General features: G+C 50.8%; 1 protein-coding gene across 1 annotated transcript; it reads left to right on the top strand.

Annotated features, from left to right (window-relative positions):
* On the top strand, positions 1 to 26,390 carry NUP160 (nucleoporin 160). The gene is made up of 35 exons (XM_058026051.1): positions 1 to 203; positions 350 to 560; positions 1,469 to 1,691; positions 1,774 to 1,852; positions 3,069 to 3,183; positions 6,063 to 6,221; positions 7,085 to 7,162; positions 7,689 to 7,786; positions 8,406 to 8,490; positions 8,705 to 8,773; positions 9,395 to 9,478; positions 9,915 to 10,085; positions 10,170 to 10,269; positions 11,374 to 11,539; positions 12,090 to 12,205; positions 12,297 to 12,457; positions 13,559 to 13,692; positions 13,964 to 14,034; positions 15,533 to 15,692; positions 16,128 to 16,197; positions 18,883 to 18,981; positions 19,225 to 19,344; positions 20,028 to 20,123; positions 20,211 to 20,305; positions 20,932 to 21,028; positions 21,118 to 21,223; positions 21,351 to 21,511; positions 22,052 to 22,112; positions 23,229 to 23,339; positions 24,316 to 24,439; positions 24,642 to 24,743; positions 24,968 to 25,109; positions 25,678 to 25,803; positions 25,878 to 25,982; positions 26,062 to 26,390. Exons 1-35 carry the CDS (start codon positions 1 to 3, stop codon positions 26,146 to 26,148), a joined length of 4,185 nt encoding a protein of 1,394 aa, XP_057882034.1. The 3' UTR covers positions 26,149 to 26,390.
* Positions 26,391 to 26,546: the final 156 nt, after the last annotated feature.

Raw genomic sequence — 26,546 nt, 5'->3', positions numbered from 1 at the left:
ATGGCGGCGGCTCTGGCGGCGCGGAGCTGCCTCGAGCTGAGCGCGGCCGGCCGGGCCCCGCCGCGATCCCCGCAGGAGCTGAGCTTCGTGCCCCCCGGCATCGCCCCGCTCCCCGCCGGCCGCTACAGCGACAGCGCCGGCGGCTTCTGCTACCAAGAGAGCGCGCAGCTCGGGGCCGCCACCAGGAATCGCTGGGTGCGATGGTGAGTGCACGCCCCCGTCCGCCTTGCCTCGCTTGGACTCTTCTCATCCGCACCTCTCCCTTCTCACCCTTCTGACACCCTCCTCATCCTCATCTCTCCCCTCTCAGACCCTCCTCATGCTCAGATCTGCCCCTCTGTTCCCGCAGGAGCACGTCGGGGGACACGGTGGAGCTGGTGGAGGAGTCCCTGGACGTGAACCTGCTGAACAACGCCGTGCGGCTGCGGATCCAGGGCTGCCCGTTCCTGCCGGGCGGGATCCACCTGTGCGAGGTGCAGAGTCACCTGGTGGTGCTGCTGCTCACGGCGCAGACCGTGCACCGCCTGCTGCTCCCGCACCCCGCCCGTCTCTACCGCAGCGTGAGTGCCGGGAATGCCGCCGGGGGCCGGGGCAGGGGTCCCTGTCAGCACAGGGAGGGCTTGGGAAGGGGTAGGCGACCCAAAATACAGCGGGAACAAGAAGAAAAGTGGAGGTCTGGGGAATTTAGCCGTGTTTTGCTCAGGAACTGGCTGGGTGTCCAGCCTGTGTCATGACACTGGAGTTGAGCTGCTGCTGGGATTGAGCCTCAGCTTTTCCAGAGCCCTTCCTGGTTGGATTGTCTTTTTTTTCCTCAGCTGAAAAGGCTGCAGGCTGATTTTGTCTGGGTTGGAATCTGTATTTCATGTGGCAGATAGATCCTAGGCAGGGTTTATATCACATTTATCATCATTCCATGGATGTGGGTTGGAGCTGGATGGTTTTTAAGGTCTCTTCTGACTGAAACCGTTGCAGGATTCTGTGCTTCTCCCCATTTGCTCTGACTTTTCCTCTAGTGCCTGCTTTTTACCAGGATCCTCTCCTCTCTTGGAGAGCTTCTCTCTTGCGTTTAAAACTCTGGGGAACTTTCCCAAGGGATGATCCTGTGCTGTGGCAGAGCTGCTCTTCCTGGGATGTGTCAGCAGCAGTTTTCTCTGAGCTATGACAGAGATTTTTTACTGGAAAAGTCCTTTTTATCAAGGAGACAGTTGCTATTCCATCAGTGTCTGGTGTGATTTTTTTTTCCTGCGCGTTAGATATGTGTGCTAAGGATTTGATGTTTTATTGAATCCTCTAGGATCATGGAGTCCAGCACTGCCAAGGCCACCCATGTCCCCAGGCACCACATCCTGCATGATGGGAATTCCACCACTGGAGCCTGATAACCCTTTCCATGAAGGAATTGTCCCTGATATCCAACCTAAACCTCCTCTGGCTCAACTTGAGGCTGTTTTCTCCTGTTTCCCCACAGGAGCTGATAACAGAGAGCCAAGTGCAGTCCGTGTTTACAGATATCAGCAAGATCCACATCAGGGATCCCTCCAATTACTACGTGATTCCCAGCGTGCCAGGGCTGGCTCCCAACTCCGTGGCCTCTGCAGCCTGGCTCAGCAGCGAGGGGGAGGCTCTGTTTGCCCTTCCCTCTGCCTCAGGAGGGATCTTTGTCCTTAAGCTGCCTCCTCCTGATGCTCCTGGTAAGGATTGGGCACTACAACCCCTCTCCTGTCTTGGAGTTTCATTTGATCTTCATTTTTGATTTTCCTTTTGTTTTTGAAGGAAGTGTTTCTGTTGTGGAGTTGAAGCAGAGCTCAGTGGTGCAGCGTTTCCTCACGGGCTGGATGCCAACTGCCATCAGGTGAGTGCCTGGGGATGGGTAAACTGAGCTAATTTTGACTTTTGGATCCCCTCACCTGGAATTTTTAGCTTGAGTCACACAGGCACCTATAAATACTCCACCCAAAAAAGTTAAGGGGGTCACAGGAGCTATCAGAATACGGAAGTTGGGAGTGGAATGCTGGATTAGCAGGGTCCTGCTGTTCCATGTGTCTGTGAACATGTTCTCTAGTAATTGGCCTTCAAGGATTTGCCCAGGATGTGGCTCACAGCCAGCATGGATTAGGGATTACTCTGCCCTGGTGCTGAGGAGCCAGGCATGTTCCTGACAAGCAGAGGTTACGTGGGGATCACACGGATGCTCCATGGTGGGTTGGGATCTTTAGGGTGGCTGAGGGGGCAGAGCTGAGTCCTAGAGCCTTTTTCTTGGAAGTGGGAGTGAGTCCTTTGGTGCCCTGAGTGACTTTGGCCATTGTGGGGGTGTTGCCCAGGGTCTGGCAGTATCCTTGCCAGGATCCTAGCAGGATCCATCCTTACAGATTGCTCTCCTCAATTTGCTGCTGTTTATACTTTTTGGGCCTGAAGCTGCAATGGTGTCCTTGGTTCTTGGGCTGGAAAAGGACTGCTTTGTCTAACTGAACTGGGAAGAGAACTTGCTAACATTTCATATGAAGCTCAGAGTTCTATACTGATGCAGTATGGAATCTGGAAAACACGAAAGCTAAAACTTAAGGCATCATTTGGAGCTGTCAGGATCCTTGCTCATGGCTTCTTGGATCCTTGTCAGGGCCTGGCAGGATCCATGCCAGGACTGCTTGGATCCTTTTTTCCCTCTGGATCCTTCACCTGTGTTTTGCAAGTACCAGGCTGGGGATGGGGAAATGGGAATCTGCTTCAGTTCCACCAAAGCGAGTGAAGAACTTGGTGTCACTGGTGTGGTGGATCCTCTGCTCTGTGGATGCTGAAACATTCCCTTCTCCTGATCTCACCTAGTGATTTATTTGGATTTAAGCACAATGGAGGAGCCCCGCTGCCTTGGATCTGTGCAACTGCCATGATTTTAGAGTCATTAAATCCTGGAACAGCTTGAGTTGCAAGGGGCCTTAAAGCTCATCAAGTCCCACCCCCTGCCTAGGGCAGGGACACCTTCCACTAGACCAGTGTCCAGGCTGGGTTTGGGCACTTGCAGGGATGGAGAACTTTCTTTGAAGGTGTTGATGTAACCTCTGGTTTTCCAGAGGCGATGGCGGCCCCTCGGATGTGCCCGTCAGCCTCTCGGTGCACTGCCTGGATCACGATGCCTTCCTCTTCGCCCTCTGCCAGGACCACAAGCTCCGCATGTGGTCCTACAAGGTGAGCAGAACCTGGGGTTGGGGGAGCAAAACGAAGCCCCAGGAATCACAGATGAGTGTGGTTCTATCTGCCTTTAAATTGTGGCTGTGGCTTCTGCACACTGGGATTTGGGACAATATGTGAGAACAGTCGTGGTGTGTGTTTGTAGCAGTGTCTGTGAAGTGAGGGGTTTCCTGCCCAGCCTCATTCCTGTAGACACACAGGTTGTGGGAAGTGGGAGTGAGGCTGTGACTGAGCCCCATCCCCAATGGGCTGCAGCTGTGGAAAGCAGGTGAACAGTGTTGAAGGTAATGAGGGGTTATTGACCAATCACCAAAGGGAGCAGAGGGCTCACAGGTGCAGTGCATCAGCAATAAAGGGTATTAAAAGGTTGGGCTGAAGAACAAGAAGGGCAGATGCTTGCAGCCTTCTGAGGTGAGGTGATGTTGTATGGGCAGACTCCTGAAGCCCTCTGATGTGGTAGGGTGACACTCTGGATGGGTTGAAGCCTCCTGATACTGTGTGATGATTCTCTGTGTATAGTGGCCCTCTCAACTGCAGCCTCTGCTGTGTTGTATGTTGTGACCTTTGGTGACCCTGGTGTCTCTCAGGATTGGGCTGTAGGGTGAGGTACAGCCTGAGGCAGAGCCAGCCTGGTGGTGAGAGCAGCAGGAGAAGCTGCCTGGTCTGGACCAGACTGATTTTAACACCTGGGGTGCAGTTGAGCTGCTGAGGACATAATGGGAAATAACTTACCAAGTGAAGAACAGAGTGTTTTATCTACATGGAAAGCTTTGTGGAAAAGAGAAGGAGTTGAGACTACTGACTATGCCCTTTGTAGGGTTTTACCATGGGCAAAGTAATAAGATTTTAAGACTGATGCAAGTACTGCATTTAGTGTTTAGAAAGAAGTTAGGAAAAGACTGTGAGACCTGGACAGAGCTGCCAACGTGCAAAGGACAAGCTGGGGGATGTGGCACACCTCCAGCTATTCACAGTGCAGAGCTTCTTGTTCTTCTTGCAAGAATATCAACGAGGTGAGACTGTGGAATACAAATGCCCAAATTTCTATATGTTGAAAGGATCTCCAACAATCACCTGTCTTAGTGGGCAGTGGACAAGCCCCCCAGTTTGCCTGGTGTCCTGTACAGCATCAGAAGAAGATATGGGCAGAAACAGTGGGAAGGAACTGCTCCCTGGATAGGAGCACTATGGAAAAGAACAATACTGAGTTGCAGTCATCCAGCCACTTGAGCCCCTCGGGGGACCCTGCTGTCTTTGAGTGCAAGCACTGGTACCAGCAGGTTTCCCAGAGGGAGAAGTTCAGAGCACAGTGCCTGGATGGAGTGATTCCATATCCTCTGTGTGAATAATTATCCTTGTTTGGGTAAATGGAAGTGGCATGGGGGAGCCCAGCTGTGGAAATGACAGAGCCCTCAACCAACCTGGTGACTTGAGCTCAACTTTTCCTGGTGTTTCCCATTTTGCTGTGCTTTGTTTGCAGCTTAGGCAATGTTCTGCCTTGGAATTTGTTCTTGTTTTTATTACTGGATGGTTGTCTTTGCATATTATCCATGTTAGATCTAGTTTTGTGAATATATTTACAAAATATATTTTATGTAGACGTAGAGTTGTGCTCGCATTTTAACCATTCTACACTGATTTCACTGTTATTTTATTAACAATTGTAAAAGGATTGTAACTTGGAATTATATAGCTGTATAATTATTGATATTGTTAAAGGTCGTGTAGCTATTGGGGGGAATTGTATAGCTGTTGATTTTGTTGATATCCTGGTATTTTGGCCTTTGGCTTATTCTTGTTGCTATTGATATTGTCAATATTCTATAAATGTAAGTATAAAGATTTTAATAATATGCAAGTTTAGAGAGTGAATCAAGGTCAGTACAGGGATGCATTCTAGAGTTGTTGGAACCTACAAAACAGATACTTGTACCATGTTTACTATTTCTTCTGCAAGGGCCCTGTAGAGAAATAGTAGACATAGCATTTGTTTAAAAGAAAAAAAAAAGGGAATTGTAGGCACACAGTTTGTGGGAATTGGGAGTGGGGCTGTGGCTGAGCCCCATCCCCAATGGGCTGCAGCTGTGAAAGGCAGGTGAGCAGTGTTGGAGGTGATGAGCCAGGGAGTGCTGAGGGGTTACTGACCAATCACCAAAGGGAGCAGAGGGCTCACAGGTGCAGTGCATCAGCAATAAGGGGTATGAAAGGTTGGGCTGAAGGACAAGAAGGGCAGAGGCTTGCAGCTTTTGGAGGTGAGATGATGTTGCTCTGTATGGGCAGACACCTTCTGATGTGGTAGGGTGTTACTGTGTATGGGTTGGAGCCTTCTGGTATTGTATGGTGATACTCTGTGTACCATCATGCAATGTATGTGTGGCTGTCTCAACTGCAGCATACGCATTCCTGGGATACACATTCCTCCAGACCTACTGAGCATTTGGGAAGGCAGGCAGGAGTGCTTTGAAGCCCAAGGAGCCATCCCAAATGGATTTTCTCCCGCTTTCAGCAGTACAGCAGTAATGAAAGTGTCTTTGTCAATAGGAAGTTAATAAAAGCCTCTCGCTCCAGATATTGAGTGCCAGAGCTAATGGAGCAGCACGGTGCTTTCACGGCTCAGTGGCACTGGAATGTGCTCTGGGAGGGAGGGGAAGCTTTCTCCTGCATGCCTGGGCTCTGGCAGCCCGTGGGATTGGTGGGCAGGGGGCCCAGGTGAGCTGGGAGAAGCCAAGGAGTGGTTCAGGTAAGCGTACGGAGCCATAATTCACATCTGTTGTGCAAAGTTCTGGGCAGATGTTTTCTGAAGGGGAAGAAGAGGAGCAGTTTCTCAATCCAGACTATTTCCTAAGCTGCTCTCCTGCTGCTTTGGTTGTTTGCAGGATCAGATGTGCCTGATGGTGGCGGACCTGCTGGAGTTCATGCCGGTCAGCCGGGACCTGCGGCTGGCGGCCGGCACCGGGCACCGCCTGCGCCTGGCCTTCTCCCAGTCCCTGGGCCTCTACCTGGGAGTCTACATGCACGCTCCCAAGCGAGGGCAGGTACGGAGCCACGGGCTCTTCAATGACTCAAGAGGAGTCATTCCCCTAGGGCTTGGGTTTGGAAGGCAAGAAAAGGGAAAAGTTTCATGTGTGGCCCTCTGGAGGGATCGGTTGTTTCTAAATAAACATTTCCCCCCCCACAGCATTGGGGGATATGTGTGCCTGAGTTCTGGGAGTGGAATTCCCTGTGTGGCTAAACTGATCCGCGAGGGCTGGTTCACTTGTTTACCTCCCGCTCTGAAAGAGTGGATGTGCCGTGGGAAAAGGAAAGGTCCAACAGGAGCATGGAAATGCTGGTGGTGTGTTTACACCAGGCTCCTGGGAGCATGTGGATGCTTCTGCAACTTGGGGAGAACTTTTTGTGGAGAAGGATAAATTTAGCAGGAGAGGAGGGACAGCACAAACCAGCCTCATCTGTTGGACAGCTTATCCCTTTCTCCAGGGAATTCCCACACAGAACAAGAGCGTGTAACATGAGTCCTGCTGTCCCACGAGTGCTCTGCTCTGGGAAGAACATGCAGAGCTGGGCCTGCAGCTGAGAAATTGGGGCTTTCCCACCTTAATCCCCTTCTTTTCCCACATCTTGTGGTCACTGGTAGTGCTGGGTGTGGTGGTCTTACAGTTTTTCAAGTTTAGTGTTTGGAAAGACTTGGGAGTCCTTCGGGTCCAGGCAGGGATGATTGTCCTTGGGGAGAAGCCAGGATTTCTGTGCAGAGGGTCCAGTGGTGTGCTCAGCTCATGTCTCTTGTCCTTCAGATTCTGCTACCCCTAGCACCAGGCAGTGAGATGGACTGGAATGGTGATACTCCATGAGATGTGTTGGTTTAGTCCTTCAGGAAATGATTTATGAGGTGTGTTTGTAGTTTTGTGTCTTCCAGCTGGTGAGCACTGAGAGCAACCGCTACAGCCTTGACCACATCTCCTCCCTGTTCTCCTCACAGGTGAGAGCCCCAGGAGGAAGAGTCCTGGACTTTGGGATTTAAATCACAGAGTCACAGAATATTGGGTTGGAAGGAACCCCTTAAAGCTCCTCTTGTTGTTCCAATCTCCTGCTGTGGGCAGAGACACCTTCCACTAGACCAGGCTGCTCCAAGCCCTGTCCAACCTGGCCTTGGATGCTTTCAGGGATGGGGCAGCCACAGCTTCTCTGGGCAGCCTCAGCACCCTCATAGGGAACAGTTGCTTCCAATATCCCATCTGAATCTCCTCTTTCTCAGTTTGGAGCTGTTCCCCCTTGTCCTGTCACTCCAAGCCCTGGTTGAAATTCCCTATTCATCTTTCTTGTAGGTTTCCTTTAGGTACTGGAGGGGGCAATTAGGTCACCCCAAAGCCCTCTCATTTCCAGACTGAACAATTCCCAAAGCCTGTTAAATTCCACAGGGGAATGTTTTGCTGTTAAGTACCCACCTTTCTGTGTGTTCTAATTTGGGGATAAGAAAGGAAATTAGCTCTTTTCCTCTTTCCTAGGAGACTCTGGTTGACTTTGCCTTAACCTCGGCCGAGATCTGGGCACTGTGGCACAACGAGGAGAACCAAACTGTTGTGAAATACATCAACTTTGAGCAGTGAGTTTTGGGCATGGATCACTGGGATAACTGCAGAAAAACCCTGATAGAACTCCTCAAATTAGAGATTTACACTCAAGCTGTTGGAACATGGAAAATGTAAAAATCCAGGCAGCAGGATTGCTGAAAGTGGAGTTTGAGCATGGTAGAGGGAGCATTGTGCTTCCCCACAGCTCCTTCAAAACAACCAGGTGCTCCCTTCCAGGAAAAAACATGTTCTGGGGAGATGGTGATGGGAAAGGATCATCCCTGAATATGAAGCTGAGAGGATGGCTTGGTGCAGAATCAGGGAGTTGAACAGTGAATGAAAAATGCTGTGAGTGTGCAAATTTTAGGAGACGAAGATACTAGTCAGTCTGAGAGTTGCCTGTGAGTTAATGGGATGGGGAGAATGTTGAATTAAATGAAGGATTCCAACCAAGTGTTCCATCAGTTTATGGCTAGGAGTGCCACAGTTAACCTCTCTTGCCAAAATCTGTCCCTTGTCACTGCACACACCTCTTTTTCCACACCCAGAGGGTGTGGAACCCAGAAAAACCAGAGGGTTGTTTTTGCTGACGAAAGCCACAGGTTTGGTTCAGGTGGATGCCAAGGTGATTCCAGGTTTGTTTCCTTGCAGGAATGTTGCAGGCCAGTGGAACCAGGTGTTTGTGCAGCCGCTCCCTGAGGAGGAGGTGACGGTCCGGCAGGATCAGGATCCCCGGGTGAGCCAAAAATAACGAGGTCACTCAGGAGAGAGAATGGGAATAAACAAAGTCAGGAGTGTGCAGGAAGCCATTTTTGATCTCAGGCTGGAGCAGGGTATGGACAGAAACACAGATCCAGGGGATGATGTTGATAATGGGAGGAAAGACCAGAAACAGCAGCTTAAATGTTCTCCTCATCCTTGAGCTTCCTTAAGTGACGATCTTTTTGCAGGAAATCTACTTGGAATATCTCTTCATGCCAGGCCGGTTCACTAATGCAGCTATCCAGAAGGCTTTGCAGGTAAGTGAGAGGGAATTTGGGATGCTCTCTGTTCATCCTTCTGGTGCTTTAGATGTGAAGCAGCAAGATTGCTTGGAGCTCTTACCAGGCCTGTTTTCATAGGGAGTCCCTGGAGTGAGTTGGTGGCTGCTGGGCTGCAGCTGCTGTGTGCCCACAGCTGGAGATGGAACCTGGAATCCAGATAATTGTTTTTTTTCCCCCTTGGATAGCACAGCAAGTTGATGAGCTTGTTTTTCATTCCTGCTGATGTAGCCAGGAGAATGGGGACTCAGCACCCTGTGGTGCTGTTTGTCAGGATGTGTCATGGAATTACTAAGGTCAGAAAAGCTCTCTGAGATGGTGGAGTCTGACAGTTCCCTCCAGCACTGCCAAGGCCACCACTAACCCATCTCCCTAAATGCCACATCACACACATTTTAAATCTCTTGAGCTGTGGTGGTTGCACATTGCCACACATCCGTGTATCCCAAATTTAGCATCCAGACCTTTTTTTTTAACACTTCCATCCCACAAAGTGCTGGCTGATGCTCTTGTCCTGCTTTACCTCACTGAGTGCTGCTTGAACCTTTGGTGAGACTTTTATTTTGCCTTAAAACCCAAGTTTCTTGTGCTGCTTTGCAGATCTTTTCTCAAGGAACTGAGAGGCACGTGGATCTGACGTGGGATGAGTTAAGGAAAGAGGTCACCTTAGCTGTGGAAAATGAGGTGAGATGGATTTTCCTTCCAGGATATTGTGTTGTACGTGGTGTCATGATATTTTAGATGCCAGGTGACCCCGCACCTCAGTTTATCCTTTTTTTCTCCAAAGAGAATGATGTAACTTTAAAAAAAAAAGTACAAGTCTTCATCCTTCCTGCCTGGGGTTCTCTTTTCCTCTTGGGTTTTTGGAATCCTGGCTGTTCTGCCTCTGCTCCCTGTGTGCACTTTGGTCACCCATCCCGTGGTGCCCAGACCACCCCTGCAGAGCAGTTGCACATCATTTTGGAAGAGAATCCAAAACAGAGGGATTATCTTCCAAATAACAATTATTAGGAGACCTACCTGAGAGATCCCTATGTTCTTTTTGTGTTTCAATTCCCTTGTTTTATCCTGCTCTTATTTCACTTGGCTGTTCCTGAATCCCTTGTTTTGCCCCCAACAGTTCCAGGGCAGTGTGACAGAATATGAGTGCTCCCCAGAGGAGTTTTGGCAGCTGCAGGTGGAATTCTGGTCCAAGTTCTATGCCTGCTGCCTGCAGTACCAGGAAGCTCTTTCCAGGCCCCTGGCCTTGCACCTGAACCCCTACACCAGCATGGTGTGCCTGCTAAAGAAGGTGAGGCTGGGTGGAGGTGAGGTTCCCTGAACAAGTTTCTGCAGAAGATTTGGGAAGCTCAAGGACTTTCTCCTCACCTTTCAGGGCTCCATGTCCTTCCTTGTGCCCTGCTCCTTGGTTGATCATCTCTATCTCCTCTCCAACGAGCACCTCCTGACTGAGGATGATGCTGCCATCTTTGAAGGTGAGAATACAAGGAGTTTCTTCTCTCCTGTCAGAGATCTCCATAGAGATCCCTTGAAGAGCTCCTGATCCATAGCTGCATGAAAATAGTTTTATTTTGGTTTTGCAGGGGTACTTATTTTGTGAAATTTGCCATCATGCTCACACCAGCAATTAGAAAATAGTGTCAAGGCTGCCAGTAGAATCATGGAATTGTTTGGGTTGGGTGAAATATTTCCCTGTGAGGGTGGGGACACCCTGGCACAGGTGCCCAGAGAAGCTGTGGACACTCCTTGGGAGTGTCCAGAGTTTGGAGCAGTCTGGGAATATTGGAGGGTGTCCCTGCCCATGGCAGGGGGTGGGACTGGATGGGCTTTAAGGTCCATTGCAACCCAAACCGTTCCAGGATTTATGAAATGTTTTCACATCAGCTGTGGAAAGGGGCTGTGCTGTTCCTTGTGTCCAGGAAGTGAATGCCAGAGTATGGAAAACATGTCATTAATATTGTCACCACAGTGCCCTCTGTGCTTTGCTGGCCCTGGAATGCCGTTTCACTAAGAAAAAGGCAATGGAAAATGTTACCTAAGCTCCATTTTTATGCTTGAGTGATTTTTATATATTTTTAAGAAGTGGAATCGTCATCTGTTTGGTTGAGCTTTTTGTGGAGCAGAGGGAAGGAAAGCTGGAGGCCTGAGCTGGATTGGGAGCCTCAGCAGGAGCCCCAGCAGTTCCTCCCCTGGCTGTTTTAAACAGTCACGGTCTCAAAAAATGGGATTTAATTTAAAATCTGACCCATAAAGGATTGCAGAGCCGAGCTGAGCCATTTTCTTCAGGATATATTTTTTTGTGCTGCTTATTTTCTTTCAACCTGTGGCTGGAAAAAATCCCTTGGAGGGAATTTAGGTATTTTATTGTTGCATCATTTTTTATTTTCTGAATAATAAAGCTCAAATCTTTCCCTTGTTGACTCCTGAGCTTTAATTCAGCCTCATTGTTATTGGGGAAGGTTTGGCATAGGGAACTGGGACCTGGGTGATAGGAGCTGAACTAACTGGCTTTTGCATGGTCTTCCCACCTTCCCTTGGAAATCTCTTGGAAAATACACAGTTAGATTCTTTCATTGCAGATTTGGAGATGTCTCGTGATGTTGTCTGTCTTGTCCAGTGCCTTCGCCTGATCGGAGAGTCAATTTCTATGGAAATGGCATTCATCATGGAAATGGCTTGCTCCCGCCTCCAGCCTCCAGAAAAGGCTGCAGAGCAGATCCTGGAGGACTTGATAGCTAATGACACGTAAGGAGATGGGTTTTCCAGAAGCTTCTCAGAGTGGCTGAGCTGGGATTGTCCAGAGCTGTCCCTGCCTGTCATCCAAGGGCGTTTGAGATGTGTGGGCTCCTTGCCCTGTGCTGCAGGAGACTTTTCCAGGGATAGGGACAACCATGGTTTGGAGTTGTTGGCAGTGTCTTCCATCCACAGCCCTGAGAGCAGAGGAGGCACAAATTCCTGTTAGGTGTGAAAAGAGGTGCCTGGAGACAGAAGGGAGAGATCAGAGCCTTGGTCAAACCTTGTGGTCCTGTGTGGTTCCTGTGCTAACCCAAATTGTTTCCTTGTGGAATGCCAGCTATCTGGCTGTTATTTCCTGGTAGCCTGAGGGAGTGGAATAAATAGACTGGTCCCTGCAGGCACTGTAATAAAACTCACAAGCTAGCCAAGGATTCCAGTTAGGAATGTCCAGGCTGATCAGATACTGATCCTCTCTGGAAGGGAGCGTAAGAGAGCCCTCTTCAGTTGGAACCTCAGGTTGCTGTTCGTGATGATGATGAGGATCTTTTTGATATTGCAGGGAAAATGTGATGGAGGATATCCACAGTAAACTGCAGGAGATCAGGAACCCCATCCATGCCATTGGCTTGCTCATCCGAGAGATGGACTACGAGACTGACGCTGACATGGAAAGAGGTGAAAGCTCTTCAGCAGCTTCTGGGAAACGCTAGGAAGTGCCCTTGTCCTGGGAATGGCTCCTGCCTCACCTGGGTGGTTTTCCCCTCAGCTCCGCACCTGGCGCTGCGCATGAGCCTGTCCCAGCTGTTCGGCAGCAGCACCGCGGCGCACGTGGTGTGCGGGGGGGTGGCCAAGATCTGCTCCGTGCGCTTCCTCCTCTGCCGGGACCTGCTCATCCTCCAGCAGCTCCTGCTGCGCCTCGGAGATCCCGTGAGTACAGCTCCTGGCACCTGGGATCCTGTGGGGCTCTGCTGCTGGTGCAGGGCGGAGCTCTGTCTCATCCCACAAGGCTGTTGGAATAGCCCGAGGCTTGGGCAGGTCCTGCTCTCTCCTCCAGCTGCTTTTGTCTTCCTAAGCAAAGCAGCCTAATTCCCTTTATTCCTCTATGAACATCCAGGAAGCCAAGGTGTATTTGTGGGAGGAGGGCATGGATTCCAGCCTCCTGTGTGAATCAGCACACATGCAGCTCTTCCAGCTGTGCCCTGTCCCTCTCCCAGCAGTGATGGCAGCTCTGTTCTCTAGCAGCACACTCCAAGGTTGCAGTTTCAGCCCTTTGGAAGCTGCTCCAGCCAGAGCAAACAGCCCCCACGATGGTAGCTGTGTTTGGGAATGGTGGGATGGACTGGTCTGGGTCTGTCCCACCCGGCCTGAGGCCATGTGAGGCGAGGTGCTGCTGCTTTGGATGGACACAGCGATGCGGAACAAGTCCCCAGACAAGGACAGCCTTGTTTAAACCAATATTATTTGCTTAGAAATAGCCAGCAGTTTCCTGGTTGAAAATAAATCCCTTTTTCCTGGATAAGGTTATTCTGGTAGCATTTAAGGTGCATTGCAAGGTGCCCTCTGGAGCTGGGCTCTCCCAGACCATGAGGCATGTGACCTGCTGCTTTCCCACCTTGATGTACCTGTGTCCTTCAAAAGCTCGGATTGTTTCATCTCCTGTGACTCTTTGCTGGAGCTTATGGAGACCTTGAGGTGATCTCTGCAGCAAAGCCATGGTTTCAGTCTCAGGGACAGCAATCCTGGAACGCTTTGTGTTGGAAGGGACCTTAAAGACTGTTTAATTCCAAGCCCCTCACGTGGGCAGGGGCATTTGCCACTAGGCTAGGTTTCCCCAAGCACCTTCCACTCTAGCTTTGAACACTTCCAGACGTGGGGCAAGAGTTCCTGCTGGTTCCCTGGGAGGGCTGAGTTCTGCCCGGCTGTTGAGCACCTTGCTGTTCGCAGAAGGGACAAGCTGGGCCTGCCACAAACCTCTCTGGTTGTCCTTGTCCTGCACCAAGTGTGCCAAGCTCTGGGCTTTCCTTGCAGATGGTTTTGGGAGGGGGACAGCTCTTCCAGTCCCAGCAGGACTTGCTGCACCGCACCTCTCCCCTGCTGCTGTCCTACTTCCTGATCCGGTGGGCGAGCCAGTGCCTGGCCTCCGACGTCCCTGTGGACACGCTGTGAGTCTCTGCCTCACCTGGCTTTGGTCCTCCTTAACCCACCTGAAATGCCCTTCCTGGTGTGGAAAGCAGGTGGTTCCTGTGGGAGTATCACTCCAGGAGCACTGGGGAGGGTTTTTTTTCCCTTCCATGTTCTGAGCTGACTCTGCCTTGTGCTAAATCTGCCCTGTGAGGCCTCGCTGTTCTGTGCTCCGTAGGAGTTGAACAATGAGCACAGTTAAAGCGGGAGGCGTTTTGTTGTCTCTTCACTGATGGCTCCTTTCTTCCCTAGGGAATCTAATCTGCAGCATCTCTCCGTGTTGGAGTTAGCAGACACCACTGCTCTGACACCACACAGACTGGGTAAGGTGTCCATGGATCATCAACTCTCCCTTTCAGTTATTTAAGCCTGACTCTGCCACCTAAGGGAAGTGCTTTATGCAGGGAGCTAATGGACTGTGTGGTTGAATGACCCTGATTTAAGTAGGGATGTTTGTCAGGCTGTCCACAAAAAAAAAAAAAAAAACAAAAAAACACAGACAACAAAGCAACAACAAAGGATCTTAGCACTGAACTCAGGTTTTACTCTCAGCCTGAGAAGGATGGGAATGCCTCACTGAGCCAAAAATTTGTCATTCTAACCCTGGGAGCATCAGCCAAACTTACCCCTCATGTACTTTACAGTGGCTGTGGTAGCTCAGACCAGGTCTGTCACAGAATCCTGGAATGGCTTGTGTTGGAAAGACCTTAAAGCTCATCCAGTTCCACCCCCTGCCATGGCAGAGACACCTTCCACTAGCTGGAGGTGCTCAGAGCAACCTGTTCCATCCAACCTGTCCTGCTCTCCACCCTTTACCCTACAGCAACCAAGAGCAGCAGCTCAGGGAAGCATGAAAATGTAGAAGTACTTGCTCAAAACATGTTTAAAAATATGGAAATACCTTCCCAAAACATTGCAGCTGATATTTGGTTCATATTTTTTTAAGTTCTGCTGTAAAGATGTAACTTTTGGGTTAGTTTTTTATTGGGAGAATATAAGTCTGCTTAATTAGGGAAATGTGGGCCTTGAAGTGGTTCCAGAGGGAGGAGATGAGCAGGGATGGGAAGGAAACATGCAGGTAAGAGCCTGCTGTGACTAGTCAGCACTTGGAGGCTGAGATACTTCAGAGGGAGCTGGGGAAATCTGGGACAAACAGGCAGCAGTGCCACGTGTGAGCTGGGAAAGAAATTCTTCCACTTTCTGACATTGGTGATCCTCAGAGCCTGAGCTCTCCCTGATGGAGAGTCTGGGTGCACACGGAGGCAGCTGGAAATGTCAGGGAAGTTGAAAACATCCTTTGTGTGTGCTGGTGTCGTGGGTTATTTCTTGGCTGGCTCGTGAGGGAAGTCCTGTTTGGCCACTGTTCTTTGGGGAGAAATATGTGAAATGTAGGGAAGGAGGTGGCAGCTCAGGGAGAGGCGTTGGGAACAGTCAGTGAGGGGGGATTTTTGGGGTGCTGGAATGAGGAGGGAGGGAATGGAACAGCCAGCTCAGCACTCCCTCAGCCCTGTCATGCTGGAAAGCTGCAGCTGGGCTGGGAATAACAAGTGGAGAGGGAGCAGAGCCCTTTTTTTGTGTGTTTTAATTGAGCTGTGGTTAATAAACACTGCAGGATGGGGCACTTTGATCTCCTGCTGCTCCCTCTGACTTAACCAGACAGCAGGAGAAATCCAAAACCAACAAGTTGGAGTGTGGAACGTGCTTTTGGTTTGCCCTAACTTAATCTGTGCTGTTTGGGCTGATGAGCACAGGACAGGGTGGAAAACCTGGCATCTCTACTGCAGGCTCTCTACTCACTGTTCCTTTAATTCCTACTTTTAGTGTCCGGCCCTCAAACGATCGTGGAGCTCTTCTTTCAGGAAGTGGCCAGAAAACACATCATATCCAGACTCTTCCTGCAACCAAACACCTCTTTGGCTGAGACAAGTTTGAACTGGCCCCACCTGATCACCTCAATAGTGACTGATTTTCTGCCTCTCCTGTATCCTTGGCTGTGAATCCATTGCCACTGAGCCTCCTGCCATTCCAAAATCAGGTTTTGACCTCCAAATTTCCAAGACAAACCTCCTGAACGAGTGAGGTTGTTGGCAATAATGGGATTTGTGGGTATTTTAAGATTTCACAGGTTTCATCCTGTTTAGGTGCACGATAAAGGATTTGAGTTTTTGACTTTAAGCCCCTAAGCTCTCACTACTTGACTTGGTGGGGTGGGATGCTGGGGGATTTGGAAGGGTAACAGGAGTTGGGGATTAGATGTACTGGTGATTTTGTTCTAATATGGATAAATCTTATTACAGAATAATGATTTGTATAAAGAGCAGCTTAATCTTCTCTCCTCTCCCCCCCCACAAACGGAGCATGAGAGGCATGTTGGCTTCCAGACTGGATTGTCCTGTGTTCCTTAACCTCTGCTCAGATGGCCCAGCAATCCCAGCTTCCTCTTCCCAGAGTGCCTGATGGGGAGCTGTCAGTACACCCAGCTCCAGGTGAGTGCATCATGCCAGCCTCTCACAGGTGCTGGAAACCTCCCTGAAACATCATCCTTCCAAGTGCTGGAGTTCTGCTTTCCCCTAGTTGTGAAATCCTGGAATGGTTTGGGTTGGGAGGGACTTCAGAGCTCATTCAGTTCCATCCCCTGCCATGGACAGGGATACTGTCCACTATCCCAGGTTGCTCCAAGCCCTGTCCAAACTGGCCTTGGATATTGCCAGGGATGGGGCAGCCTGTGCCAGGGTGTCCCCACTCTCACAGGGAAGAATTTCTTCCCAATATCCAGTGTAAATTTCCCCTGTTTTAGTTTAAAACCACCACCCCTAATCTCTGAGCTGAGGCAATGCCACAGAGTGTTTGATGGGGAGTGATTTAGGATTGTGGAATCCCAGAACAGTTTGGGTTGGGAAGGACCTTAAAGCTCATCTCATTCCACTCCCCTGCCATGGGGGAGTCATCTTCAGCATTTTCTCTTTCATCTGTTTTCAAGAGCATCCAGATAGTCAGGTTTATACTATTCCCTTTCCTTGGAGGAGTTTATTCTCCCAGGGCTTGTCTGACCGCGTGACGCTGCGCTCCTGAAACATCTTTGCAGAGCCTGTTTGAATATCCCAGCAATCCTAGAGCTTGTTGGCAGCTGGTGTGCTCACAGCCTTTCCTGTACCACCTCTGCCTGTGATTGCCCATGGGACCTGGCTTCAGAAGGATTTCTTCAGTCCAGAAAGGACTGATTTATTTCTTAAATGTCCTTATTAATAAAAAAACAGTGTGAGAAACACCTGCCATCATTCCATCCCTGGCTGCTCCTGGCATCCCAGTAGCAGGGACAGTGAACTCCTGATTTCCAGGGGTTTTAGACTGCTGTATTTCAGATCACTGTTCCTCCACCTTTCTCCCTGTGCTCTTGGCAGCTGGAGTTGCTTGTGCTCGAGTTCTGACCTGCACAATTCCTTGTCTGCAGCTCCACGTGATGTGCAGCTTTATCCCTGTCTGGGCATTCCTGGAGGCAGCAGGCCAGGCAGGCTGTTAGTGACCTGTTTTTCAGCAGAACCTTTTATCCTCGCAGCCCCTCATACCTGGGGGCTGAATTGCTTCCTTTTGTGTTGCTGCTGAGAAGAATTGAGAGAAGAATTTCAATTCTTCAGAGCTTTTGAGCCAGGAAATGCCAAGATTGGAGCAGCATCATTCTCCCTCCTGGCATATGTGCAGGCTCTGAATCTCCTCACATTTCTTTCGCCTCACTGGTGTCTCCTCCAGGCTTTTATCTTTGCAGAGCCTGGCTCCTCCTCCTCCCCACTGCCTTCTGTTCCTCTCCCTGATCCCAGTCGCTCACGGAAACTTGGATTAAGTGCCTTGACCCCAGGGAGATAACAACAGCTTTGCTGTGAGCATGGTGACCCAAACTGGGGGGGTACAGGAGGCTCCTTGCAAGGAGCAGACGGGCACAGGGGCAGTCTGGTGGCAGAGCAGGGGGCTGGGACATGGGCCAAAGCTCTCCGTGCTGCTCATTGTGTGTGACAAGCTGGAGCAGGATTTATCCCTTGTAGCTGCTAATCCAGGGAGTGAATCCGTGCTCCGAATACGTCACCACGTGGTTTTGAGAGGACTCATGGCCAGCAAAGGTGAGGCAAGAGGTGCTGGTGGTTTGTGCACCTGTAGAGGTGGCTTGGCTTCCAAGTCCTGGTTTCTCTTCCCAATTCCTGCTGAGTCCCACGGCCCTGCTAGCAGGACATGGCTGCTCCTCCAAGGATGACGAGGATGCTGTGCTGGCACAGGCCCAGGCTGGGTCATCTCGCTTTGTCTGTGCCCTCAGTGCCATCAGCACTCCCTCCCATATGCTGTAATCCATGTGCTTCCCTGGCTGCTGGCCCTCTCCTGCACAGGTATTCCCCTTCTAGCACCTGCCCTGCCCATTGTGCTGCAGCCTTAGCTCTGCCCTCCACATTCTGTCCACATCTCCCCTGCAGTCCCTGCAACAGGATGTAGGAAGAATCCTGTCTGATTTTTGGCTGTGTTGGGAGCTGTTCCTGAAGTTCTTCACACAGACACCGGAGCTGTTTAGAGCAGTTTTTTTTCCCAGGAGCATGTGGGGGATATCTCCCCCTTACAGGGCTGGAGCAGCTCTGCTCTGGAGAGCTGGGAACATTCAGCCTGCAAAGAGGTCGCCTGGAAACCTCTTCCAGTGCCTAAAGGAGCTCCTAGAGAGCTGGAGAGGGGCTTTGGAGAAGGACCTGGACTGACAGGACAGGGGGAATGACTTCCTACTGAAAGAGAGCAGGGCCAGATGGGATATTGGAAAAAATTGTTCCTTGTAGGGAAGCTGAGGCCCTGGCACAGCCTGCCCAAGGAAGCAGTGGCTGCCTCATCCCTGGAAGAGTCCAAGGCCAGGCTGGACAAGGCATGGAGCAACCTGGTCTAGTGGTAGGTGTCCCTGGTTTTCACAGGGATGTGGGGCTGGATAGGCTTAAGGGGTCCCTTCCAACCCAAATCATTCCAGGATTTCATGATCAGTGCATTGAAGGGACTTTGAGGCTGGAAAGACCGGCCCTCAAGCTGGAGAAGCAGGACTTGTCTGAGCACAGTAGCTAAAGGAGCCACCAAAATCTTGGTGGTCCTGGCTGCCTGCAGATCACAAGTGAGTGCTGACCTGAGTCCAATCTCCCATTCCTTCCTTCCTGTAGGAATACATCCGACTGCTGCAGCCCTGGTGCCACGTGAACATGGGCTCCTGCTGCTTCATGATGGGCAGGTGCTACCTGGTCATGGGGGAAGGACACAAGGTGAGGCCTTCCCTCATCTCCTTCCCAGGGTCTGGGAGCTTTTCCCTTGGGAGGGGGAGGTGCACAGGAATCAGCCTTCCCAAGCAATCCCATCCCCTTGGGAAGAGATGGGATTGGAGCGGCACGGTCTGATCTGCTCTTGGGAAGATCTCACAGGCTTGGACAGGCAGTGTTGTCCCCTCACCTGTACAGCAGGTGGATCAGTCTGAGGGGACAGTGAGCTGATTCCAGGTCTGCTTCCAGGCTTTGGATTGCTTCTGCCAAGCTGCCTCTGAGGTGGGAAGGGAGGAGTTCCTGGACAGGCTGATCCAGCCCGAGGAGGGCGAGGTGGTCTCCACGCCCCGCCTGCAGTACTACAACAAGGTACAGTGCTGAGCAGCTGAACTGGCACCAAGTCCTCCCACACTGGAGAGGGAATTCCTGCTCCATCCCTGCCTTTGTGGAAAGTGACTTGAGCCTCAGAAAACTTAGCTCGTGGAATGTGAAATGTGTGCTTTCTTTTCTTTGTTTGGGGGTGATGACAAGCTGAGTATGTGAAATTTAGGTACTTTCCACCTGTTGATTTCCTAATAGCTAAGGACTTGGTTATCCAGCAGAAAAAGGCAGGATGAGATCCAGCTGCTGGAAGCAGAAGCCAGGCATGTCCTGGCTTGATGTAAGATGCTGCCTAAGGCAAGGTTTACTAAGCTCTGAGGCAAATTAAAAATGAGTATGTTTAAATTGAGATAAGATCTATCTTCTGCATAATGCTGTGGTTCAGGCAGGCTGCAAGCCTGGAGCTGGGCTCTTGGTGAGGGATTCCCTGGAATTAGGATCCAGAAAACTAACCATTAATGCTGAAATGCTTCAAAAATCCCCCATACACAGAGGTGAATCCTCCAGAGAAGCTACAATCTGGTCCTGTCGTGCTGGGATTTCATCCAGATCCCTGTGGTTTACCCAAATATTCCCCTTTCAAGTCTAATCCCTTAAATATCTTTAGGGGCAGGAACAGCTCCTAAAACTAAAAAAAAAAAAACAAACCAACAAACTCTCCTGCCTTCCAGGTCCTTCGCCTGTTGGAGATGCTGGGTCTGCCAGAGCTGGTCATTGAGCTGGCCACCCTGGCCATCATGGAATCAGCAGATGACTGGAGAAGCCAGGTACAGCCATTTATTTCCCTGTTTCTTCAGGAACCTCTTCCACAGGAACTTCTTTCTGGGTTTATAACTGATTTGTGCTGTTTTCAGGCTACTTTGAGGACCTGCATCTTCAAACATCACTTGGATTTAGGGCACAACAGTGACGCCTATGTAGCCTTAACACAAAACCCAGATCCAGGCAGGTAGGTGACAGGCTTATCTTTGTTGTGGAGGTCCATGGTCCCATTTTTCCATGAAACTGAAAGGAAAACCATACTTTAGGGAAGGGCATGACTGCTGTGTTAAGTTAATGTGTAGAGGTGGCTTTAAAAATGTAGAATTCATTTTTGGATGTTCATCTGAAGGACACCTAGGATTGGCACCCTCTCAAAAGAGGAAAATGAGAGGAAGAAAAGCAAGGAAGAGACTGAAGGATCATGTGTGTAGCATTGTATGTTTAGAAGCTGTAGGAGCCTAGTTGATTTTGCTTAATAAAAAGATTTAGTGTTGAGATTTCAGTTTGGGAAGTGAACTGGGTAGGAAAAGCTTTATCCTAGCAGAGAAAAATAACAGGGGAGAAATAGGAATGCTTTTTAACTAATTGAGGGAGGGAGACTGCCCTCCTGAGAGGCCTTTCCAGAAGATCTCTGTTTCCAGTATAGGAGAAACTTGAAGGTTTAAGTTGGTTCTTAGCCAGGAAAAACCCTGCAGAGCTCATTTGGAAGGCAGGAGCTTGTCACAGAGTGGTTGTTTGTTGTTTAAATCCCGGGTTTGTTCCTGCTCCTGGGTTTATTCCTGCTCCTCCAAAGGGTTGTGCTTCCCTCTGCAGGCAGCTGGACTGCTTACGCCAGCTAGTGGTGGTTCTCTGCGAGCGATCCCAGCTCCAGGACCTGGTGGAATTTCCTTACGTGAACCTGCACAATGAGGTAATCCTGCACTGGGATCACGGCTTGTGGGGAGCACACCTTCCCTTTAAAGGGGATTATGGACCCACTGGAGCCTCTGTGTGCTGCAGGTCGTTGGGATCATCGAGTCCCACGCTCGGGCTGTGGATCTGATGACTCACAACTACTACGAGCTGCTCTACGCCTTCCACGTGTACCGGCACAACTACCGGAAAGGTAAAGCTTGGGATGCACCTGCACTGCCCACCTGCTGGGACACCCTTTCCCTGCCCTGCCAGGGCCTGCCTGGCCTGCCTGGCCTCTCTCTCCAGGCTGGTGGCTGATGGCTTTTCCCTGTTTTCAGCTGGAACGGTGATGTTTGAGTACGGCATGCGGCTGGGCAGGGAGGTGCGAACGCTGCGGGGGCTCCAGAAGCAGGGGAATTGTTTCCTGGCTGCCATCAACTGCCTGCGCCTGATCCGCCCGGAATACGCCTGGATAGTGCAGCCGGCCTCCGGGGCTGTGGTGAGAATGCTGAGCTTCCTGAAAAGGAGCTTCCAGAATCCTTTCTGATGGGAGCACAGACACTGGACTTCTTATCTGCTGCCTGTGACCAGCTGTCTTGCTCTGCTCACTGGCCCTATCCATCACCCTTGTGCCATTCCCCCCTTTTTAGGGCAGGGGGAAGTGGGATAGCTTTTGGGAATGGGCTGATGGATAGATATGGGAGTATATCACCTTGTGCTGAAGACAGAAAATGTTTCGGGGAGTGTGAACAGCTGGAATACCAGTCCAGGGGAGAGTTAGTGTTGTGTTTCAAATCCCAGGGGTTGTGTTTCAAATCCCAGTCAGGACTCAGGGAGGTGGTGTCTGCAGCCTGGTCATCTGATCCTGATGTTCCTGATAGCCTGGTATAAACTAACCTGACTTCCCAAGGGACTGCACAGCTTCCCTGGTCCAAATCAAGGCTTGAAATTGAGAGCTCTTGTTGGGATTTATTGTATCAGTGATTTATCCTTCAGAAACCGGGTGGGTATAAATTTTCTTTCTGCTTTTTCCTGCAAGTACGAGCGCCCAGGAGCATCCCCGAAGAGGAGCCACGATGGGGAGTGCATGGCTGTTCCCAGTAAGTGCCCAGTCCTGGTCCTTCCCATGCCTCTGGAGTTTCCACAGCCTCTCTGCAGCTCCCATGGGAGCTGGGACATGGCTCAGGGCAGCTCCTGCCTCCACCAGATCAATAATGTGTGGAATTTTAAGGTCGTTAAATCTCCCAGTGTCTTTCAACAACAAGCTGCCACTATTCCCCAGGGAATACAGCAATTTCCCCAAGGGAGCAGCTATTCCCCAAGGAGCTCCTGTGCCTGCTCCTAACAGCTTGATGCCTTCACAGCATTTTTTTTTCAGTGGAAGTAACTTGTAATTTAAACCAAAACCAGCTTTTTGAGGCAATTTCTAGTTTTTCAAGGCTGTTTGTGCTTTTGAAAATCCTGTTGGGAATAAGCTCTGCCTGTGTCTGCCACAGCCCAGGATGTGGGATCAGGTTATCCTCAGTGTTCCAGTAAGAAAATTTAAGGTCAGGTATTTTTAAACCTGCTTTTTCTGAAGAGGTTTTTTTTTTTTTTTTTTTTTTTTGTGGCGTGTGCCTGGCAGGCAAAGCAGCAGCTGTTCCCAAATATTATCTAACATCTGGAGGAGGAGGAGCAGGACAATGGTATCAAGGACATAAGCACAGTCAAGGGACCGGGGAGGAGTCAGCAAATCCTAATCATTCCTTTGGTGCTTTTTGGGGTACAAATCCTCTTAGGATAGCAGAGGGGTGTAGCGATGCTTTTACCAGGGCTCCAGGGAGACCTCAGGGCCACTTCAGTGCCTAAAGGGGCTCCAAGAGAGCTGGAGAGGGGCTTTGGACAGGAGATGAGCACCAGGACAAGGGGGAATGGCTTTGGACTGTCAGGGGGTGGATGTAGATGGAATGTGTGTAAGAAATTCTTCCCTGTGAGGGTGCTGAGGCTCCTGGGACAGATTGCTCAGAGAAGCTGTGGCTGCCCCATCCCTGTCAATGTCCAGGGCCAGGTTGGACAGGGCTTGGAGCAACCTGGTCTAGTGGATAGTGTCCCTGCCCACAGAAGTGGATGAGTTTTAGGGTCCCTTCCAGCCCAAACCATTCTGTGATTCCATGACATTCTGCACAGTGCCCAGAGCCCTTTCTGAAGTACTGAGAGCCCAGTATCATCTGTTCCAGGCACTCGCCAGATTGAGATCCTGGAGCTGGAGGACTTGGAGAGGGAATGTCTGCTGGCACGGATCCGGCTCACCCTGGTGGAACACGACGTGTCAGCAGCAGCTGTGGCAGGTGAGGGGGGCTCAGCCACTCTCCTGTCCCAGAGGCAAGCCCAGAAGCTGCCAGGGACCATCAAATTCTCATCCCTACCATGAAATCCAGACACTGACTTCAGCAGGGCCTGAGATGCAGATCAGGAGAGCCAATTTGAAGTTTTCCACCTTTTTTTTGGCTTTTTCGAGCTCTGGTTGTCTGCAGTGGGGGTGGGATGAGCTTCTGAGTTGGGACAAAAAAGGCATTTTGGAAATAATGGAAGCAAAGAATTATTAAGGCTGGAAAAGACCTTCAAGATCATGAAATTCAACCTTTTTAAGTGATGAATAATTTATTTTCCTGGACAATGCTGTTTCATGGAACAGTGTTAAAAAGTTGTGAAAGTTGTTCCTTTCTGGGAAGCAGGAAGGTGTAGCTCTCCCACCTGGAGTATTTTAGCATCTCTGGTACAAGTTACACAACATGTCCACATCTTTCCCCTCTAAATGTCAGGAGGAGGTGATTTCCCAGTGTGGGATTGCAGGGAAAGGATGGAACAGCTGCTTTGAGGGCAGAGTGGTGACGCAGGGCGCCGAGTGCCACAGTTTCTGTGCTGCCAGAATATGCTTGGATGCAGGCCTGTGATGAGACTGCCCTCTCCCTAACCTCAGTGATCTTGGGGATCTTTTTCCAAGCTTAACAATTCAATGATTCTAAGCAGCAGCATTTCCCTATCATGTATTGCTACCTGTGTCCCTCCCCAGCTGGTGCTCCATCAGGGACAGCTCTGTGAGTCACAGCTGCTCTGTCCAATCCCTTCAGGGATAACTGCTGGGCTCATGGGATGCTCGGGAGGCCAGGAAAGCCTCCAGCCATGGATTGAGGAGTACTGCTGCAGGGTGTTGGAGGCTGCTGGCACCCTGCTGCTGCATCTGTCAATGAGTAACCCCGGGCAGGGCCCTGTGAGCACTGGGATGTTACTGGGGAGGCTTTACCTGCTCTTCCTCCCCTTCAGGCAACTCCACACCCGAGGAAACGGTGTCTCTGCTGGTGCGGGCCGGGCTCTTCGACTCGGCCATCACCCTGTGCCAGACCTTCAAGCTGCCCTTGACACCCATCTTTGAGGGCCTGACCTTCAAGTACGTCCGGTGCCCTCCCACCTCAGGGGATGCAGGGCTGGAGGGATGCAGGGGCTTGGGCGTGGAGCTTGCCCAAGAGACTTCTTTCCCTGCCAGTCCAGCTAGGTTGTTTGTTGGGAATAGTCCTGTAAGGGACTTTGATGCTGGTGGGAAGGGGCTGGCTCTGGAGGGACCCACCTTCCCATGGCTTTTGGTCGTGCAGGTGCATCAATCTCCAGCTGGGAGGGGAAGCAGCACAGGCAAAGGCCTGGGACTGGCTGGCAGCCAACCAACTCTCAGCCCTGGTCACCACCAAGGAGTCCAGGTAGGTTTATCTCCACAGTTCGGGAGGAGGAGGATGAGACAGGAGCTCTGTGCAAATCCAGAGGGTGTCAGGTCCTTAAAACCCCTAATGCCTAAACTGTGGGCACAGGATGTGGGGAGAGCTGTGCTTCCACCCTGTCCCCACATCACCTGGAGCACACCATGGCCTCGCAGATGGGGCAGGAGCTGCTGGCACGGGTTCCACTGGAAACTGTTTCCTTGCAGTGCCACAGATGAAGCCTGGAGGCTGCTGTCATCCTACTTGGAGCGTTACCCATCCCAGAACAGCCTGTACCATCGCTGCGTCATCAACAAGCTCCTGGCACACGGGATACCTCTGCCCAACTGGCTCATTAACAGCTACAAGGTGACAACAGCTGTCCCCAAAATCCCCAAAACTCCAAATTTCCCAGGGCTGCCAGGTCACCCTCACTGCATTGCAGAGCACCTGCCAGGTGCTCTGTGCCTGGTACCAAGGCTCAGAGCTGTGGTGCTGTTTGTAGAGGTCCCAGGATGAGGGAAGAGATGAGAATGTTGACTTTATGTTTCAGAAGATTTGATTTATTATGATATATATTATATTAAAACTATACTAAAAGAATAGAAGAAAAGATTTCATCAGAAGGCTAGCTAAGAATAGAAAAGGAATGATAACAAAGGCTTGTGACTGACTGAGACAGTCTGGACAGCTGGACTTTGATGGGCCATTAATTAGAAACAACCACATGAGACCAATCAAAGATCCACTTGTTGCATTCCACAGCAGCAGATAAACCATTGTTTACATTTTGTCTCTGAGGTCTCTCAGCTTCTCAGGAGACAAAATCCTAAGGAAAGGATTTTTCATAGAACATGTCTGTGACACAGAGCAGGTTCTCTCAGCGTGGTCCCAGTCCTGGTCACATTCCCTGGCTGAGTTTCCCTCTTTCTGGCAGGAAGTGGATGCTGCCGAGCTGCTGCGCCTGTACCTGAACTACGACCTGCTGGAGGAGGCCGTGGATTTGGTCCTGGAGTACGTGGATGCTGTGCTGGGCAAAGGGCACCAGTACTTTGGGATCAAGGTGAGCTCACCTGCTGTTGGGGTGTGGTGGGATGTTCCCTGAGGACGTGATGTGAGGGTTCCTGTCTGTTCCAGGTGCCTCTGTCCCCAGCGTCCCCCACGATGTGGCTTCCCTACACTGCCATAGACCAGCTGCTGCAGGCGCTGCGGGAGAGCAGTGCCAGCGAGAACAGCGTCGTGGTGGGTACCGGCATGGGGAATGGCGTGGGAGCGTGCTGGGACAGGGTGGGATCCCTCGTGACTCCTGCCTCTCTCCCAGCTCTATGAGAAGCTGAACGACAGGATGGAGGACTACCAGCAGAAGGTCAGCGTGGCCACCATGGAGCGCCTGTACTGCCGGCCCTAGTCCAGGTGACATCGCCAGGAGTGTCACCGTCCCGCCCTGCGGTGCTGGTTTTACCCATTGGTTTTCCATAAGGATCCGGTTCAGGGAGGTGGAGTGCCAAAGGGCGTGTCCCCTCATTGTCCCTTTTGTGGGCAGTGGGTGGGCAGCAGAGCTGGGGTGTGTGGCCTTGGCACCCCCTTGCTCTCTGCCTCCTCCAGACATGGAACTGTTGGGAATTTCTTTTATTTATTGGTATGTTTTTGCATCAACTTTAATAAAATGAAACTGTTATTTGAGGTGTGCATAAGGATGTGGTGGGAAAAGGGGGGGTGGACTGTGATGCTCCTCTCCTGGGATAATCCCCATATCGCCCTGGTCCTAGGGCTGGGGTATGGGGTAGGATGGAGCTATATCCCCAG

Source organism: Melospiza georgiana, chromosome 6 (genome assembly GCF_028018845.1).
Source record: "Melospiza georgiana isolate bMelGeo1 chromosome 6, bMelGeo1.pri, whole genome shotgun sequence".
In the NCBI taxonomy this organism is placed as follows: Eukaryota; Metazoa; Chordata; class Aves; order Passeriformes; family Passerellidae; genus Melospiza; species Melospiza georgiana.
Note: the sequence above shows the minus strand (reverse complement) of the source record. Positions and strands in the feature narration are given on the sequence as shown.